This window comes from Bubalus kerabau, chromosome 1 (assembly GCF_029407905.1).
Source record: "Bubalus kerabau isolate K-KA32 ecotype Philippines breed swamp buffalo chromosome 1, PCC_UOA_SB_1v2, whole genome shotgun sequence".
Classification (NCBI taxonomy): domain Eukaryota; kingdom Metazoa; phylum Chordata; class Mammalia; order Artiodactyla; family Bovidae; genus Bubalus; species Bubalus kerabau.
Window position 1 is genome coordinate 184,521,798 of NC_073624.1, and position 19,369 is coordinate 184,541,166.

Here is a 19,369-nt window from a genome sequence, read left to right on the forward strand (position 1 = left end):
CCCGAGGGGCCTCCCTTGTGGCTTGGTCAGTAAAGAATCTGCCTGCAATGTAGGTGGACTCGGGTTTGATCTCTGGGTTGGGAAGATTCCCTGGAGAAGGGAATGGCTACCCACTCCAATATTCTTGCCTGGAGAATTCCATGGACAGAGAAGCCTGGCGGGCTATAGTCCATGGGGTTGCAGAGTCGGACACGACTTAGCAACTAAACATCAACCATCATAATCACCTGAGCACTTAGGGACGCTCTGTCCTGGGGCCTGTGTGGCTGCTGCGCACGCGCAGGGTACACTCCATTTCCTGCACACACATCTGCACAGGTGCACACACACTCACACGTAGGCAACCTAAGATATACAGACTGAGCTCACAGTACTCAGTGGACCCAAGACTCATACCGCCCCCCCCCACAAAATCCACAGAAACGCACACTTCATGTGTATGGTGTACACACACTCCCTGCAGCCTTAGTGCACACACCTTTTCACACACAGATACTCACACGTGCAGTACACACGCCTACCCAAGACAAAAACACACACCTTCACACAGATACACAATACACACACACACGCTCAGCACCCATGTACCTACCCTGGGAGCCTGTGGGTCGTGTCGAGGTCAGCATTGGGATGGGTGAGATACGATGTAAAGCACAGTTTTGGGGCTGGCCAGCCAAGTGACCTTGGGCAAGTCACCTCCCCTCCCTAGGTCTGTTTTCCCATCAGGAAAATGATGACATTGAAGCCTATGGGAGTCACAGGAAGCTTCAATGAAATGATGCCTCCAGACAGGGGATGGTATTTGGCACTGATCATGAGAATGGACCACAAGCCCAGTCCTGGAAGCCCCTGTGGGCAGAGAGAATCCTTGAGTCCTGGAGTAGACTATGGGGCTTCCGTGGTGGCTCAGTGGTAAAGAATCCACCCGCCAATGCAGAAGACTTGAGTTCAATTCCTGGTCTGGGAAGATCCCCTGGAGGAGGAAATGGCAACCCACATCAGTATTCTTGCCTGGGAAATTCCATGGACAAGGAGCCTGTAGGGGTACAGTCCATGGGGTTGCATAGTCAGGCATGACTGAGCGACTAAACAACAACCAAACTGTGGGAGGTGGGAGAGGACAGGGCAGTGGGGAAGATGGGCACTCTGGATGCCCAAGGCGATGGCCTTTTTCCAACTGGCACAGAGCAGTTAAGTAGCTGACCACAGGGTGCAGCTGGCCTGTGTGCCTGGCTCACACTGTGCCCTGTGCTCAGGGCTCATCTCCAATCCTGGCCTGCCAGCCAGGGATCCCAGAAGTCTGGACGAGGTCCCAACTCTCCCCATCTCAGGGGGGACCCCACTCTTCCCGCTTTCCTGCCCGGAAGTTACCCACTGCCAGGGTTCCATGGAGAGGATGTGGCCTGCCATGCTGGGGGCTCAGAGCAGTCCACCTCCCCAGGGTGGGCTGGGGGGGTGGGGCGGGGCAAGGCTGGAATGGGGGGACCTGCTGGGATGGACATCAGAAGCTCCCTGCGCTTGCACAACCCCTGGAGCCTTGTAAAGCAGATTCCAGGAGCTCTTGGCTTGGCTACCCCGAGTCCTGCTCCCCCAGGGCCAGCGGCGGGAAGCTATGCTGAGGAGGATCCTTGCCTGGCCCAGGGCCCTGCCTCCTCGGGAAAACAGCACCATATTAGCACTTAGACTGTGAGACTGGGGTAGGCGGGCCCTAGTTGACAGAAGAGCAAGGCCCCTTTCCCTGGACCGCAGAGCAGCCCCCAACCCAGGTGCCTGTCCAATCACTCTATGTCCACTGGGTCCTGCCTTGGCCATGGGATCCCACCTGAGTGAAGTCTTGGAAGGGAAGGTGGGAGCACCAGGTTGGGGGCATGTCAGGGCAGAGTGGGCCTCGGGGGACACCCGTCAGACCCAATGGCTGGGCCTGGTGGCTAGGGCTTCTGGCCAGCTCAGCATCTTCCTCTGCTGTTCATATTCCTTGCTGCCCTGGTGGGTCACCATCTGCTGGCACTGTGTCAGGAATCACGCTGGGCGCCTCTGTCCTCAGGGTGGCCCTGGGACAGTTTCCATCATCCTTCCACTTGCTGCCCAGGCTCATGGGGCTGCGTGGAGGAGCTTTGAGCTGCCCCACGCTGCCAGAGCACCAGGACTACCAGATTGTCTGGGATCTTGCTGTCTGCCTGTTCAGGTGTTTTTGTTTCCAACACCACCAATCAGTTAACTCAATTCTGACACTACTTCAAGACACCATCTGATCCCACAGGATAAGGGTTCTGTTCAGGACTGCCCCTCCCCCACGTTAGGAGCCAATCACAAGTCCAGGTTGTTCCCTGTGCTTCTGACCGACTAGCTGTAGATCCGGGGGGTGGGGTGGGGTGGGGGTGGGGCTCCCTCCACCCGCTCCTCAGATTCTGTTAATTTACTACACTGGTTCACAAAACCTGGAGAAACATTTTACTTTTTATTAGATCACTGGTTTTATTATTACTTTGGTTTTATTATGGAAGGATCAAACTCAGGAGGAGCCAGAAGGGAGGGGCACAGAGAGCAAGGTGTGGGGAGGGGTGTGGAACTCCTGAATCCTTTCCATGTGTTCTGGCACCTCTAAGTGTTCACCACAGGCAGAAGTTCATCAGATCTTGTTCTCAAAGCACTTCATCTGTAGGTCCCATTGTTGTTGTTCAGTCGCTAAGTCATGTCTGACTCTGCGACCCCATGGACTGTGGCCCTCCAGGGTTCCCTGTCCTCCTCTATCTCCTGGAGTTTGCTCAGATTCATATCCTGCAGGCAGGTAAAGAATATGCCTGCAATGCAGGAGACAGAGGAGACATGGATTTGATCCCTGGGTCGGGAAGATCCCCTGGAGAAGGAAATGGCAACCACTCCAGTATTCTTTCCTAGAAAATCCCATGGAAAGAGGAGCCTGGTGGGCTATAGACCATGGGGTCGCAGAGTCGGACACGACTGAGCAACCAATGTGTCCATTGTGTCAGTGATTCTATCCAACCATCTCATCCTCTGCTGCCCTCCTTCCCCTCCTGCCCTCAATCTTTCCCAGCATCAGGGTCTTTTCCAGTGAGTCAGCTTCCCATCAGGTGGCCAAAGTATTGGAGCTTCAGCATCAGCCCTTCCAGTGAATATTCAGGTTGATCTCCTTTAGGCCCCTTCCCAAAGGTTGGTAGGTTGGCTGAGAGTTCCTACTCAGGAATCAGTCCCATGCTGAGGTTGTTGAGTGCTCAGTCACTTCAGCTGTGTTAGTTATTGAGCACTTAATGCATACTAAACACTATGGGGGGGCTCCCCTCATAGCTCAGTTGTTAAAGAATCCACCTGCAATGCAGGAGACCCTGGTTCGATTCCTAGGTTGGGAAGATCCGCTGGAGAAGGGATAGGCTACCCACTCCAGTATTCTTGGGCTTCCCTTGTGACTCAGCTGGTAAAGAATCTGCCTGTAATGCAGGAGGCCCCGGTTCGATTCCTGGGTTGGGAAGATCTCCTGGAGAAGGGAAAGGTTACCCAATGCAGTATTCTGGCCTAGAAAATTCTATGGCCTGTATAATCCATGGGGTCACAAAGAGTCAGACATGACTGAAAGACTTTCACTTTACTTCATACACTATGGGTAATGCTGATTTGTTGTTGTCTAGCCACTCAGTCGTGTCCAACTCTTTGCAACCCCATAGACTACAGCCCACCAGGCTCTTCTGTCCATGGAATTCTCCAGTCAAGAATACTGGAATGGGTTGCCATTTCCTCCTTTAAAAAATCTTCCCAACAGGGATTGAACTTGGTCTCCTGCACTGGCAGGTGGAGTCTTTACCATCGTGCCACTTGGGAAGCCCCAAGGATGTCTAGGGCCCCATTCTAAATCACCTCATTAGCACAATCTCACCAGTGAGCAAAAATGGGCTCTTTATGAATGATGAAGATACTCTGGCTGCCCAGGAAATTCCAAGCATTTTAGCTTTGTGCCAGGATCCAGGGACAAAGACCAACATTTCTTCGCACTGGAAGCTTGTAGTCCCAACCCCTGGACTGCAAGGCAAGTGCCAAAACCAATATTTGTTACACTGAACATGTGCATCTGGCCCCACCTCCAGTCTCCCTACCACCCTAGGACAACAGTCTGGTCTCTTATTCCCCTCCAGGGATCCTCACCCCATTCAGCCCCCAGGAAGCCAGGAGTTGTTCCCTTTGCCTGGACCCTGAACTCATGAGTGAGACCCTGGGCTGTGAAGCCTGCTGGCTGTGGGACCCTGGGCCCACGACCGCCTATCTCTGGCCTGCTTCCTCACCTGTGAGCATCTTCCTCCCAGGGTGGCTGTTGGAGCACGGTGGGAAGGCAGGCACACCTGAGAGCAGCCTCAGGAACAGGGGGGCCCTGGAGCCTGACCTTCTTCAGGGGGGTCCCCCAGGAAGCCCTCTCTGATGACTCCACCCCCACCCCGGGCTCTGTTGGCCCTGGTTTCCACCATGACTGTAAATGCCTGGCCAGATGCCTGTGTGTTTATCCCTGTCCCCTGAGCCCAGTGGCCCGGGTTTCACCTCGAATGCTTGTAGAGTGGATAAAACGTGGGATGGTTTGAAGGACTGACTGAACCCCACTTCAGACGGCCCGCTGGGCAAACTCTGAATGCCTCAGTCTCCCCTTTTCCTGCGTTGAGCCCCTGGGTCTGACCCAGAGCCCAGGAAATCAGAGAACTGGGAGTTCCTCGTTTGCTGCTTTATTTAAGGGCTTGTGACAGACAGCTGTCCCCAGCCCAGCCCCTCCCTCCTCTACAAAAGCGAGGGAACATGAAAACAGGCCGCCCTGCCAGGGGGCCCATGGGACTGTGACTTGAATCCCAGACCAGAGACCTGGGAAGGCAGCTGGGGAGGGGGAGCAGTCAGTCCTGTTCAATGGCCAAGTGCTGGTGAGGTACAGGAAGGTGCTGGAGAGGCCGGTGGCAGCCTCTGAGGGCCTGCCCTACAGAGGCGGGTCAGGACGCAGGCCTCTAGAGAAAACAGGGCCCTGAAGCCGGTGGCCCAGGTGCTAGAGGCTGGAGCCAGTCAAAGGCCTGTTGAACAAGCATTTCAGGCCCCCGGGGCCCCACCACCCTTCAACTCTACCGGCTTCCCACGAAGACTCCCCCGCAGTCGCACCTGCAGCCGCGTGTGCGCGTGCGCACACACACACACACACACACACACACACACACACACCCACCACACCCACCCACCCACCCACACCCACCCACCCACTCTGCACACACTCACATTCGGGACACACACACACCCACTCTGCACACACTCACATTCGGGGCTGCAAAGGCCCTGGACCCACACCCTGGAATGTCTCTTGACTGGTACCCAGTGGGCGGGGCTGCCAAGGGGGTGGGCCGTCTGCGTCGCTACTGATTGGCAGCCTCGCAGGCATCTATCCAATCGCTGTACACGTCCACTGGTTCTGACAGATCTGAGCCGCTGCGGTCAAGGGCAACTGGTAGCACTGGACCCCTTTCCCACATTTACTTTTCTGTAGCTCACGCCACTGTTAGCCAGACCACTGCCCTGAACCCCGTTCACACCACATAAGTCAGCCCGTGGCGCTGGTTCCTCTCGGTGGCCACGCCCCCAGGGCACGCTGCAGGGCTGGGTGTCCTCGAGCAGCCCATTTGGGGCCGCCCAGAACCCCCAACCCATCTCCTGGAAAAAGCCCGGTTTCCCAAGGATACAAGTGATGGGCGTCTGGAATTCCTCTAGGCACACGGTACAAGAGATGACTCCGGTGTTTCGGGCTCGGTCCCTGGAACAGGAGGAGGTGCAGGGACTAGTGAAGGAAAGGGCCTCTGTCTGTGGGTGATGATCCCCCTAAGCAGGAGGGCTTGGGGCAGATTGGAGGATAGGGTAGTGGTGGGGGTGAGCCACACCCCAACTGAGGAAGGAGGAAGTGGCCCCGTGAGGCAGGATCCCCGGCCCCACTCACATTTTCACGTCACAGGACTTCTCGTGGTTGCAGAAGGGGCAGGTGAACTGGGTCTCCAGGGTGCCTGTCATCTTCTTCTTGGGGGGTGGCTTCCGTTTCGACTTTCTGCGCCCCATGTCTGTAGGGGAGTGAACCTGTGGGCAGAAGGGACAGAAGTCAGTGACTCGTGGGTCCCATGCAGCCCCCCAGCCCGATGCCCTAGGAAGCAGGTTGGCTGCCTCTGGAGAAGGGAGGTCTTGCCTGAGGCTCCCAGGGGCTGGGCAGGCAGACAACTCAGTGCACTATGGGGTCAGGAGGCCTGGATTCTAACCCCAGCTCCTCCACTTCCTGCAGGATCCCAAGTGGGTTCCTTAAATTCTCTGTGCCTCAGCCTCCTGTCTATGAAGGGGTATGAGGTTTCCATCCGAGCCTGGTCTCACAGGGAGGGCGAACAGGACATATGGTAAGAGCCTGGCCTGTCTGCTGCCAGCACCTACACAGGAGGCCACCATTCCTAGTGAGGACAAGACTCTGTGAAGGCCGGTCAGGCAGGAGTGCTCGGGAGCCAGAGATTTTATTCAGGCCGCTCCTTCTGTCACGGGACAGGCCAATGCCACCCAGGAGGAATGACACTGAAAGGATGTGACAGAACCCTCTGGGGGGCCCCTCGGGCAGGCTCTTTGCAGATGAGGGGCTGCTGGACAGAGAAACGGGGACATGCATTTGGAGCAAGGAAATGCCATATAAAAGGGTGAGGGCCTGGCCAGGGTTTGGGGACCATGTGGGTTGGGTAGAGGGGCAGGCTGTGGGGAGAAAGGGGGTGGGGAGGGAGCAGGTGGGAGTGTTCTGAATATTTGGATGGATGCTGGAGGCTTTGGGGAGTGTAGGGATGAAATTGCTTGGTGTTTTAAAGAGACCAAGGAGGGACTTCCCTGGTGGTCCAGTGGCTAAGACTACACTCCCAATGCAGGGGCCCTGGGTTCGATCCCTGGGCAGGGAATTAGACCCCACATGTCACAACTAAGAGTTTGCATGCCACAACTAAAGATCCCGCATGCTGCAACTAAGGATTCCGCGTGCCGAAATGAGACTGAAGAGGCTGCATGCTGTATCTATGACCCTGTGCAGCCAAATAAATAAATAAATATTTTTAAAAAGAGAAAGAGAGGGACCAAGGAAAGGGATGGGTGGAAAGCCTGGGTGAAGATGAAGTCAGAACCAGGACAGGGTTGTTCGGGGTGAAAAGCAGCAGTGGGTGAGTGAGACAGAGGGGACAAGCCAGTGGTGAGCATGTCAAGAAGGAACAGTCTAGTGGGGCAGGTAAGCAGTGTGATAAGGAAGGGTCCGGGTTGACTCCGAAGGTTGTGGTGGGGGACGGAGGTGGTGGCTCAGGGGAAAAGGGGCCCGGTTCTCTGATGTCTGACACAAAGGAAGAGCAAGGTGCTGGGGCAAATGGCACGTCCAGGGGAAGATGCCTCAGAGGCAGGTCGACAGGGAAGCAGCAGCAGCTATGCTGAGTGCAATCTCCCATGTCAGGCACCGGGCTAACCTCCCGAAGCACCCCTCCCACCCCCATCCACCCCTGCTTCTGGTCTCATCCTTCCATGACTAGCAGAAAGACCAGTGTTTCATTCACACGTGTGATCACTCTCTATCTGATGTTCTTGTTCTAAACTAAAGGTGCTTCCAATTCACTGAGTAAACAGAAGGAGCTGGCAGTGAACATCCACAATCCACAAGTCGCCAGGACCACCCACTTGACCTTTCCTCTTTTGCTATGGAAGAACAGCCTCGCTCCCCACAAACACAGTTCGTTCCCTTGGGCCTTAGATCCCAGCATCACACTTGCTCTCTCTACTGGATCATTAACAAACACACTTGGGATGACTTTGCCCATCATTTAAAACAATCTCTTCATTTTTAGAGAGTTTTTCAAATAGAGCTGTCTGCCTTCTCTCCGGTTCTCTCTCCACTGCCCCTGCCATGCTGTCCACCCCACAGGGCAGTCCCCACTCCTCAGCACACTGGACATACCGGTTTCTCCGCCTACCCTTTTCACAGGGCTCTCAGGACCTGGGACTCTCCCCACTCACTCCTTGATGGCAGGTTCTGGCAGTCTCTGCTGCTGCAACCCCACCCCACCTCTCTAATTCGCTAAGGATAGTGAATCCACTCGTTCAGTCTCTGGGCCTCTCCCTTGTCCAAATACATTCACCTCCACCCCGCGTCACTGCTTCCACTGCCTCCTCTGAACTGTAGCCTTCCTGACCACCTGCCTCAGCCACACCTGATGCTAACCAATGTTTAAACATGACCTGTCCAAAACCCAGCTCCAAACACCTCAATCTGCTCTCCTGCAGTCTTCTTCAGCTCAGCAGACAGCAAGTCCACCTTTCCAAAATCCCTGGACTCGACCTCAGTTCCTTTTGCCCCCTCTCACACCCCTTATCTCACCCTGATCCTACTGCCCTACGTTTATTTTAGGCATGCAGGATCTTAGTTCCCCCAATCAGGGATGGAACCCACGCCCTGGCAGCGGAAGCTCAGATTCTTAACCACTGGACCACCAGGGAAGTTCCCTACTGTTCTCCCTTTAGAAGATGCCCAGCATCTGACCACTTCTCACCACTCCCAGGGCCAGTTCTGTGATCTTGAGTCCAGAGTCCAGGTCTTCTCTGGCCTGGATGATCACAACAGCTTCCTCACTGGTTCCTGCCCACCACCCTCAGAGTGTGAACTCCTTGTGGGCAGGGATTTCTGTCTTTTCTTTGTATCCTCAGAGCCTAGAACAGTTCATGGCACAGAGCTGGTGTTCAACAAATATTTACTGAATGAATGAATGAACCAACCAATGCCAGGCCTAGAGCAAGCCACAGCAGTGCTGTAATCAGGGAAGGTGAGGTGTCTGCTCTTGTGTAACTGATATTCTGGTGGAGAAGACAGACCCTTAAGCTAACTAATAAGGGAAAAAAAATCAAATATTGCCAAGTGGTGTGTGTGTGTGTGTGTGTGTGTGTGTTAAGTCACTTCAGTGGTCTCTGACTCTTTGTGACCCTATGGACTATGGCCCGCCAGACTTCTCTGTCCATGGGATTTCCCAGGCAAGAATACTGGAGTGGGTTGCCATTTCCTTCTCCGGGGGATTTTCCCCAACCAGGGATTGAACCCAAATCTCTTACGTTTCCTGTATTAGCAGGCAGGTTCTTTACCACTAGCACCACCTGGCAAGCCACTGGCAAGTGCTATGAGGTTAATAAAACAGAGCGACGTGGGACTTCCTCGGTAGTCCGGTAGCTAATGCAGGGGATACGGGTTCTATCCCTGGTCTGGGAAGATCTGACATGCTGCGGGGTCACTAAGGCTGCATGCCACAACTCCTGAGCCTGTGAGCCACAACGAGAGAGGCCACTGCAATGAGAAGCCTTTGCAGTGCAACTAGAGAGTAGCTCCCGCTCACCGCAACTAGAAAAAGCCCGAGCGCAGCCACAAAGACCCAGGGCATCCAGTGAATAAATAAAATTAAAAACAAAAAACAAGGCTATCTGAACTTTTCTGGGACAGGGCTACTTCACTCAAGGGTGGAGCCTGAAGGATCCCCTGGGGAGGGGTCATTTAAAATGAGGACTGAACGACGAGAGAAAGAAAATCCACATAAGACAGTGCAAGCAGAGGCTGGAAACGCTTCAATTGCAAAGGCTTCAAGGAAGCACCAGCTTTTCTTGAGAAACAGAAAGAAGACTGATACAGCTGAAGCCCAGTGAGCAACAGGGAGATGGATGTGAGATGCAACAGAAGACGAAAGCAGCATGCCAACCACAAGACCCTGCAGGCTTTAGTAAAGTGTAGCCACTTCAGCAGCCCAGGCTCCCACCTTTGGCCAGAGTGTTTTGTTGGAAAAATTTCCCCAGAGCCAGGCCCTGGGTACCACCTGCCAAAGAATCACCTGGGGGCTGCTCAGAAAAATGCAACTTTCTGAACTTCACACCAGATGTCCCCCAACTAGAATGTCAGTTCTGCGGGTTGGGGTAGGAGGCTGATTTGTCCATGGCTGGAATCAGCAGCCCTGGTGGCTCACCTGCCAATGCAGGAGGCTGGGGTTTGATCCCTGGGTCAAGAAGATCCGGTGAAAGAAATGGCAACCGACTCCAGTATTGTTGCCTGGGAAAACCCATGGACAAAGAAGCCTGGAGTGTTGCAGTCCATAGGGTCGGACAGGACTGAACAATTAAACAACAACGAATCAGCAGCACGCCTAGTGCCTGGTATGCATTAAGTGCTAAATAACTATCTGTTGAATATACAAACAAGTCTCCTGAAGCTAGAGATGGGCCCCAGAATCCCATTTTTCCCGGTGACTATAGTGCCCCCCAACTACACTGCAGAAAAGGGGTATGGACTGCATGTAAAGTTCCGGGGACCGGGGACTGTACTTAGGTGGAGACCTAAGTCCAAAGCGCGCCAAGAAGATGGAAGAGAGCTCAGCCATTGCCCCTGGCGGAACTCAAGAGGCGGTGGGAGGACTGTTCATCCAGGCTCACCGAAGCTTCGGTGTCGCCTCCCGCCAGCCGCCGGTAGCATCCAGGCCTCCGAGCAGCGGGCTGGGACCTGCAGAGACCCGAGGCAATGAAGTTCCCCGATGGGCCGTTCCCCGAGCCCTGGGCCCTCGGCGCCTCCTTCAGGACCCCGTGAGCGCCCTGGGGTCGCAGAGCGCCCAGCCCCACCCGGCCCCAACGTCCGCCCCCGCGAACCTTTACCTGCACTCACACCCTTGTGGCGACCGCCTCGTTCACCCGGGAGACAGTGACTTCCGGCTCTCGGCGGAAGCGGAAATCTCTTACCTCCCCCGCCTTCTCGTCCTCCCGAGGCTGGGACTGCCCAGCGAGGAAACCCCGCCTCCTCCAGCATCTTCTCTGTGCGCACGCGTACTCCCATTTCGGGTCCGGCGGCAGGAACGCACTGTGCCTGCACAAGGGCCTGACCAAACTTGGTAGTTAGAGCCGGCGCTTGTGGGCACAACTTTGGTGCACTCCCGCACTGGCAGTTACCGCGTTTCCGGAGAGGTGGACGTGGCCATAGTAGCCCTGGAAAGGCAGCTTCGCCCTTGGCTGCAGCATCTTCACTTATCTTTTCTCCCAGTTCAAGCCTCAGCCCTTTGCAACTCACATGGGCCTCCCAGACGTCAGCCACATACATATATCCCAGTGCTAAGGACATGCACAGAACTGTATGGCTGAATCAGAGTGTGAGAGAAGCTTGTAAGAAGCTCTTGTCAAACTTTAACAAGAACCTGTGGATCTTATTCTAATACAGATTCTGGCTCATTAGGTCAGGAGTGGGACCTGAAAGTCAGCCTTTCTAACTAACTCCCTGGTGATGTCCTGTCTTGGTCAATTTTGAGTGTGGAAGCTATAATACATGAGATTGGACAGGCAGTAAGGGTGAGGGGAGAGGAAAACTAAGCTCCACAATTCCCACAATGTAGTTAGAGGCTGCCGCTACTTAGCAGCAGCAGTGAAGAGGCTGGACAGAAACATAACTTGTGGATGACAGCTGAGGAAGGATCAGGCGGAATGAATTGAAAGAGTAGCATTGACATATACGTGCTGCTATGTGTAAGACAGCTAGTGGAAAGCTGCTGTGTAACACAGCCCGTACTCTGTGACCATCTAGAGGGGTAGGATGGGAGGAAGTGGGAGGAAGGCTCAAGAGGGAGGGGACATACGTGTACTTATGGCTGATTCATGTTGTACAGCAGACACCAATACAACATTGTGAAGCAATTATCCTCTAATAAAAATAAAAAAGAAACATAAAGGATCAGTTGCTACACTGTTCAGCTCAGCAGAGGGGAGTGTGTAGATTTCAGAGCATATTGATGGTGAAGAAGGTTGCCCAACTAGTCTGGGAGGTTAGAGAAGGCTTGCCCGGGAGGCTGCTGCTCAGGATGAAATCCAGAGGCTGAGTAGAAGTTACACAGAAGTAGAACCTAAGAGGGGGGACTTCGTTGGTGGCCCAGTGGTTAAGAATCCACCTTCCACTGCAGGGTACCAGGGTATAATCCCTGGTTAGGGAACTAAGCAAGCGGAGAAGGCAATGACACCCCACTCCAGTACTCTTGCCTGGAAAATCCCATGGATGGAGGAGCCTGGTGGGCTGCAGTCCATGGGGTCGCCAAGAGTCGGACACGACTGAGCGACTTCACTTTCACTTTTCACTTTCATGCATTGGAGAAGGAAATGGCAACCCACTCCAGTGTTCTTGCCTGGAGAATCCCAGGGACTGGGGAGCCTGGTGGGCTGCCGTCTATGGGATCGTACAGAGTCAGACATGACTGAAGTGACTTAGCAGCAGCAGCAGTAGGGAACTAAGATCCCACATACTACTGGGCAGCTAAGCTGGTGCTCTGCAACTAGAGAGCCCCCAAGCTACAACAAAACCCCAGCACAGTCAAAATTATTAAAAAAAAAAAAAAAAAAAAAAAGAAGAGGGAGTGAAGGAGAGAGGAGAATCAAGGTTGGAAACCCTGGGTGCTGCCTCTTACTCAGAAGAGGAAAGGCTTGAGAGAACTGATTTGGAGGAGAGGTCAAGGGTTGTGTTTGGCTGTGACAGGTTTGAGAGAAGCAAGAGAGGGTATGGAAAAGCCTTTGGAAGGGATATTAGGGGCTCAGAAGAAGAAGTTGGATGTGATTTTGAGAGTCATCTACATATGGAGATGATTTAAAGCCTTGGGCCAGAGGAGGTCACTTGGGGTTTCAGGGGTAAAGGGCAAAGTGCAGCAAAAGAAGGCTAGAAGGAGCCCAGGGGGTGCTTCCCTGGTGACTCAGTGGGAAAGAATCTGCCTGCCAATGCAGGATTTGATCCCTGATCTGGAAACATCCCATATACCACAGAGCAACAAAGCCCATGCACCACAACTATTGAGCCTGTTTTCTAGAGCCCAGAAGCCACAACTACTAAGCCCACGTGCTGTAAGTACTGAAGCCCACCTGTCTTAGAGCCTGTGCTCTGCAACAAGAGAAGCCACTGCAATGAAAAGCCCGCACACTGCAACTAGAGAGCAGGGCTGCTCTCTGCGCGAAACTAGAAAAAAGCCTGTGCAGCGACTAAGACCCAGCACAGTAAAAAATAACTAAAATTATTAAAAACAAAACAAAAATGGAAGGAGACCAGGGACTTTCTGGGTGGTCCAATGGCTAAGACTGTGCTCTAAATGCAGGGGGCCCATGTTTTATCCCTGGTCGGGAAACTAGATCCCACACGCCACAACTAAGACCTAACACAGCCAAATAAATAAATATAAAATAATAAGTTTAAAGAAAGGAGACCAGGGCTCCCCAGCCTTAGAGATTAGGAAGGAGGAGCCAGTAAGAGACCAGCCAGACCAATGAGATTGGAGGAAAAAGACGTGGGTTGTCCTCTCCTAGAAGTCTCCATAAAAAAAGTATTGCAAGACAAGAGTGATCAACTGTTGTCACATGTGTCTGGGAGTTTGAGTAAGATGAAAGACAGTTGACTGTTGACTTTGGCAAGTGTTTGGTCCCTGGCAGTCTTGATAAGAACTGTTTTCATTGAGAGTGTTTAAGAAAAGAACTTGTAATAAGATTGTTTCCAATAAACCTATCTCCAGAAGTCCTCTAGGGGGCACTGTTACTCTGGGAACTACCGAGCTTCACCCCAGGAAGTGCCTCTCTGGAGGACTCTCTTCAGGCTTGTCTTGTGTTAACTTGTTCAGTCGCTCAGTCCCACTGACTCTTTGCGATCCCATGGACTGCAGCACGCCAGGCTTCCTTGTCCTTCATCATCTCCCAGAGTTTCCTCAAACTCATGTCCATTGAGTTGGTGATGCCATCCAACCATCTCATCTCTGTTGTCCACTTCTGCCCTCCATCTTTCCCAGCATCAGGGTCTTTTCCAATGAGTTGGCTCTTGGCGTCATTGGAGCGTCGGCTTCAGCATCAGTCCTTCCAATGAATGTTCAGCGTTGATTTCCTTAAGAATTGACTGGTTTGATCTTGCTTGTAGAAACCTGGATACACACAGAGTGGTAGTAGTAGTGTTAATCGTTTAGTCATATCGGACTCTTTGCGACCCCACGGACTGTAGCCCGCCAGGCTCCTCTGTCCAATGGGATTCTCCAGGCAAGAATACTGGAGTGGGTAGCCATTTCCTTCTCCAGAGGATCTTCCTGACCCAGGGATCGAACCTGGGTCTCCTGCATTGCAAGCAGATTCTTTACCATCTGAGCTATTACCTTATACCATAATGTTACCTTGCAACTTGGTATTTCCTCTTGGTAGTGGTCAATACATCTACAGGTAGCTATTGCATGACTGCCATAGTATATATTTGGACAATTCTATATTCCCTCATGATTGCCAAGTTCACTGGTTGTTTTTTTGTTTGTTTGTTTTCTTTCCCTTTTCCTTTCTTCTCTCTCTCTTTTTCTTTTTTCCTTTCTCTCTCTACTTTTACTCCTTCCCTCCTCTCATATCTTTGTTGAGATATAATTGACAAACTGCACGTTTTGAGAAATACATACACCTGTGAAACAATCTCAATAATCAGCCTAGAGAATGTTTTCACCTTCCCCTCCGCAAAGAAGTTTCCTTATGTCTCTTTGTAGTCAATTCCTACCCCGCCCCCCAGCCCTTGACACCAACTAATCTGTTTTCACTTCCTATAACTTTGTGCTCTTGAGGAAGTCACATAAACAGAATCATACAATATGAAGTCTCTTGCGTTTGGCTTCTTTTACTCAGCTTAGTATGTCTGAGACATGTCTATGGTTTTTTTTGTTTTGTTTTGTTTGGTGGGGGGATGATTTGGCTTTGGAGCTTAGGAGGATCTTAGTTCCCGGACCTGGGACTGAACCTGTGTCCTAGGCAGTGAAAGTCCTAACTGCTGGGCCGCCGAAGAATTCCCTATGTCCACGTTGTGTTTGACTTTCCTAGTGGCTCTGGTAAAGAATTTGCCTGCCAATGCAGGAGCCGCAGGTTCGAGCCTTGGATCAGGTAAGATCCCCTGGAGTAAGAAATGGCAACCCACTCCAGTATTCTTGCCTGGAGAATCCCATGGACAGAGGAGCCTAGTGGGGCTACAGTCCATGGGGTCAAAAAAGAGTTAGACAGGACTTAGTGACAAAACAACATCAACGAATGTTGCATATGTCAGTAGTTGTTCCTTTTTATCATTTTATCGTATGGATGGAACACAATTTGTTTATCCTTTCACTTGAAAATGGACATTTGGATTGTTTCCAGTTTGGGACAGTTACGTATAAAGCTACTATGAGCTATCTTATTCAGATCTTTGTGTGGATGTTCATTTTCTACTGTATTTTTTACTTCTTTTTTTTTTGATTATAGTTGAATTACTCTACTGTAGTTTTAATTTAATTTTACTTTTATTTTGGAATATAGTTGAGTTACTGTATTTTATTTCTACACCAAAACGTGTGAGTCCCTTCTAATTCATTTTTGCATACACTCTGAAGTAGGGGTCAGGCTGTTTTGCTCTGGGCAAACCGACAATGCAGATAACGTCTTTCCTGCAAAGTTGCGACATCACCTTAACCTACATCACGCCATCGTTCTCTCCTGTTTGTTTCTAGATTCACTCTGGATGTTTTCCTGGAGCCAGGGTCATGCTGCGTGGATGACTGTGCATTTCGCTATTTGCTCAGGCAGGTGTCACCTCGCCGTTCAGGAGTCTTGGCCTCAGAGGCTGTTGAGGACGGTGCATATGACCTGACTCTCCACTGACAGCCAACTGGCCGCGTGAGGGCGCCGGTGCCGGACCCAGCACCTGGTGTGACGAATGGAGCTCAGAGTCGCCATATCTGTGATGGTTGAATCACATGCACTTGGTTGGGAAGAGAGGAAAGAGATGAAACTCTGTGACTGTGATCTTAAGGAATTCTGCCATCTTATTTCCTGTAATTGACAAGGCAGCTTTCCAACCATGGCCATGTGCTGGTGGACGTTGTCCCCCACCCTAAGCTGCATGGAAGCCCTCTCTGAGGGCATATGTCCACCCTGCCTTGTCCCTTTGGGTGCTCCTTGGGTTGGCTCAGGACTTGGGCCTCCGTGCGTTAGAAGTGCTCGGCCCTGGTGGAGGAGGGGGACCAGTTTTCCTTTCCACCTGTGTCAACTTGGATGTGTCACTTCTCCTTTCCACACTCTGGGCCCTGTGAACTGGGATGTTGGGCTAATTCCACACTCTGGGCCCTGCAAACAGGGACACGAGGCCGACTTCTGATTCAGACTCCTGCCTGCCTGGAGTCTCTGAGTCAGTGGGGAGAGGCAGGGTGGCTGTGAGCTGCCTTGACTGTCCTGGTTAAGATGGAGGGTCTACCATTTCCTGAGCAGGACTTCGGGCACCTGACTTAATCTGTCAAGCTTCTGTGCCCTGAGAAGCCAGGATACTGCTGGCCCGTTCCTCCTTGGTCAAGATTAGAAGCAATGGTGTGTTTTTTGTTCTTTTCTTCCCAGCTGCACCATGAGGCATGCAGTATTTCCCCCAACCAGAGAGCAAACTTGTGCCCTCTGCACTGGGTCTTAACCACAGAACAGCCAGGGAACTCCTGGGATGGTGTTTTTTGTTTTTTTTTTGTTTGTTTGGCATAGAACTTGGCTGGTAGTAATACCAGCTGAAAGGAACTCAGGGTTGGCATTTTGGTAAGACAGTTTTGCTTATTTTTTTGAAGGATTTTTTTTTTATATGGACCATTTTTAAAGTATATAATTTGCTTCTTTTTTTTTTTTCCTGGCCATGAGGCTTGTGGTACGTATCTTAGCTCTCTGACCAGAAATCAGAATTACACCCCTTGCGTTGGAAGGCAAAATCTTAATTGTTGAACCACCAAGGAAGTCCCCAGATTTGCTTAAAGGCAATGGCACCCCACTCCAGTACTCTTGCCTGGAAAATCCCACGGACAGAGGAGCCTGGTAGGCTGCAGTCCATGGGGTCGCTAAAAGTCGGACACAACTGAGCGACTTCACTTTCACTTTTCACTTTCATGCATTGGAGAAGGAAACGGCAACCCACTCCAGTGTTCTTGCCTGGAGAATCCCAGGGACGGGGGAGCCTGATGGGCTGCTGTCCATGGGGTTGCACAGAGTCGGACACGACTGAAGCGACTTAGCAGCAGCAGTAGCAGCAATAACGTGTGTGTGTGTGTGTGTGTGCGTGCATGTTCAGTTGTTCAATTCTTTGTGACCCCATGGACTGTAGCCTGCCAGGCTGCCTGTCCATGGGATTCTCCAGGCAAGAGTACTGGAGTGGGTTGCCATTTCCTTCTCTAGGGGATCTTCCCAACCCAGGTATCCAGCCCGTGTCTCCTGCATTGCCAGGCGGATCCTTTACCACTGAACAACCTGGGAAGCATAGTAACACATATTGCTGTTCAGTTGCTAAGTCGTGTCCAACTCTTTGCGACCCCGTGGACTACAGCACGCCAGGCTTCCCTGTCCTTCACCATCTCCTGGAGTTTGCTCAAACTCAAGTCCATTGACTCAGCGATGCCGTCCAACCATCTCATCCTCTGTTGCCCCCTTCTCCTCTTGCCCTCAATCCTTCCCAGCATCAGGGTCTTTTCTAATGAGTTGGCTCTTTGCATCAGGTGGCCAGTAGCTTCAGCGTCAGCTTCAGTCCTTCCAAGTAACACAGGTACCATGTAACAAATTCATCAATACTGACTGCTACAAAGTAGCAAATGTAAGATGCCATTTCCCAAACAATTGGGTCCCTGGCCCATAGCAGCTGAAGTGGGCGGTGTTGGTGAGTCAAGAATGTAGTTCCTGCGACTGGCTGGGTCAGGCTGTTTGTGGGTGGATTTTAGTCAACTGAGAAGCCCGGAGGGGAAGTAAGTGCATTGCTCTGCAGCTTTTGGTTCAGGGTGAGCATTTCGTTTGCAGCGTTCTTTAGCAGGAACAGGCTCTGAAATAATTCTGGAAGTTTTCCCCATACGTACTTGCACAGATGTACAAAAGCACGGGTCCGGGGGTGTCCACGGTGGCTGTGTTGGTGAGAGGGAAGGACTGGAAAAAATTTCTGTAGGCCCCAGCGAGGAGCTGGTGACACAAGGCAGAAAATCCGTGGCTGTCAAAAAGCAGGGCAATCTTCCTCTTAGGAATGTATCTTGTTTATTCTACAATCATTTCTGCATACATAGGAAATAAATGTGCAGGCTCATTTATGGCAGCATGATTTGAGGACAGCAAAATTATTGAAGGCATTTGGGCACTCCTTGGTAGACAGACAATGGGGCCAGGCACCCAGTGGGGCCTCTGTAGCAGCAGAAATAAGCTCCCTGGAGGGCTGGTGGGCAGATCTCCAGGTACAATGGGCAGCAAGAGCAAATTGCAAAAGAAAACCTTTGCAGGTGCAGGAAATGCTTGTTTCTTGATTGTGGCATTGGGTTTAGGAGTGTGTGCCTTTGTCTAAACTTACTGAACTGCACACTTCTAAAATGTGTCCGTAAGAACTCAGTGAAGTTGATTTTAAAAAGAAAACAAAATCAAAACCAAAAGAGCAAGGTTCAAGGACTTCCCTGGTGGTCCAGTGGTAAAGTCTGCACAGCCCCACTGCAGAGGCACGGGTTTGATCCCCTGGTAGATCAGCTGGTAAAGAATCCACCTGCAATGCAGAAGACCCCTGCATTGTTCGATTCCTGGGTTGGGAACTTCCCCTGGAGAAGGGATAGGTTACCCACTCCAGCATTCATGGGCTTCCCTGATGGTTCAGACGGTGAAGAATCCACCTGCAATGCGGGAGAACTGGGTTCAATCCCTGGGTTGGGAAGATCCCCTGGAGGAGGGCATGGCAACCCAATCCAGTATTCTTGCCTGGCGAATCCCCATGGACAGAGGACACAGCTAAGCATAGCTCTTTGTCAAGAAAGACCCCGCATGCCTTGAGGAACAGCCAAAAAAAAAAAAAAAAAAAAAAAGCAAGGTGCAGATAAATGGGAAAGGGGAGAAAAAAACATTCAGGTTTTCCTTTATTTGCACACAGAAATCCTCAAAGGAAGCCCAAGACATTTATAAAAATACTATTTCTTTTCTAGAAAGGTGGAGGAACAAACATGAGGTGGGTGAGATAGTTTCCCTTTCTACAAAGTTTAGATTTTAGAACTGTATGAATAGCACTGATCCCCTATTGAAATGAGCAAAAAAGAATGTTCTGATAAGAACATTTGACCTGTGGCTAGATAGAATGCATGCAGAGCTGCGTGTATGTGGAGATGCTCTTTGTGACAAAGGGGAGTTTTTTTTTTTATTATGCAAGGAAAGCACACTGGAGGAGGAAGCGTGCTTCATATTGTACCCTTCTATTTGGTCTTTTTAAAAAAATTACTTTATTTGGCTGCATAGGGTCTTATTGAGGCACTCAGGATCTTGCTGGGTAGTTGTGCGTGCAGACTTAGTT

The 19,369-nt window shown here is 51.5% G+C and overlaps 1 protein-coding gene across 8 annotated transcripts in view; it reads right to left on the reverse strand.

Moving 5' to 3' along the window:
• Positions 1–2,505: 2,505 nt before the first annotated feature.
• Positions 2,506–19,369, reverse strand: part of ELOF1 (elongation factor 1) — a 277,100-nt gene continuing 260,236 nt past the window's right edge. Inside the window, exons 2-6 of one of the 8 annotated variants that reach the window (XR_008701973.1) lie at positions 10,696–10,743; positions 5,963–6,096; positions 5,712–5,782; positions 5,323–5,452; positions 2,506–2,801 (exon numbers count right to left, since the gene is read on the reverse strand). Coding sequence is in view for 3 of the 8 variants with exons in the window: in XM_055545511.1 (XP_055401486.1) it covers positions 5,388–5,452; positions 5,712–5,782; positions 5,963–6,078 (252 nt within the window). In the remaining 5 variants the exon portion in view is untranslated. Of the gene's footprint in view, positions 2,802–4,708; positions 5,055–5,236; positions 5,453–5,711; positions 5,783–5,962; positions 6,097–10,479; positions 10,620–10,695; positions 10,744–19,369 lie in introns of those variants that run through there. The other 7 variants (XR_008701972.1, XR_008701971.1, XR_008701974.1 and 4 more) reach the window with 7 other exon arrangements.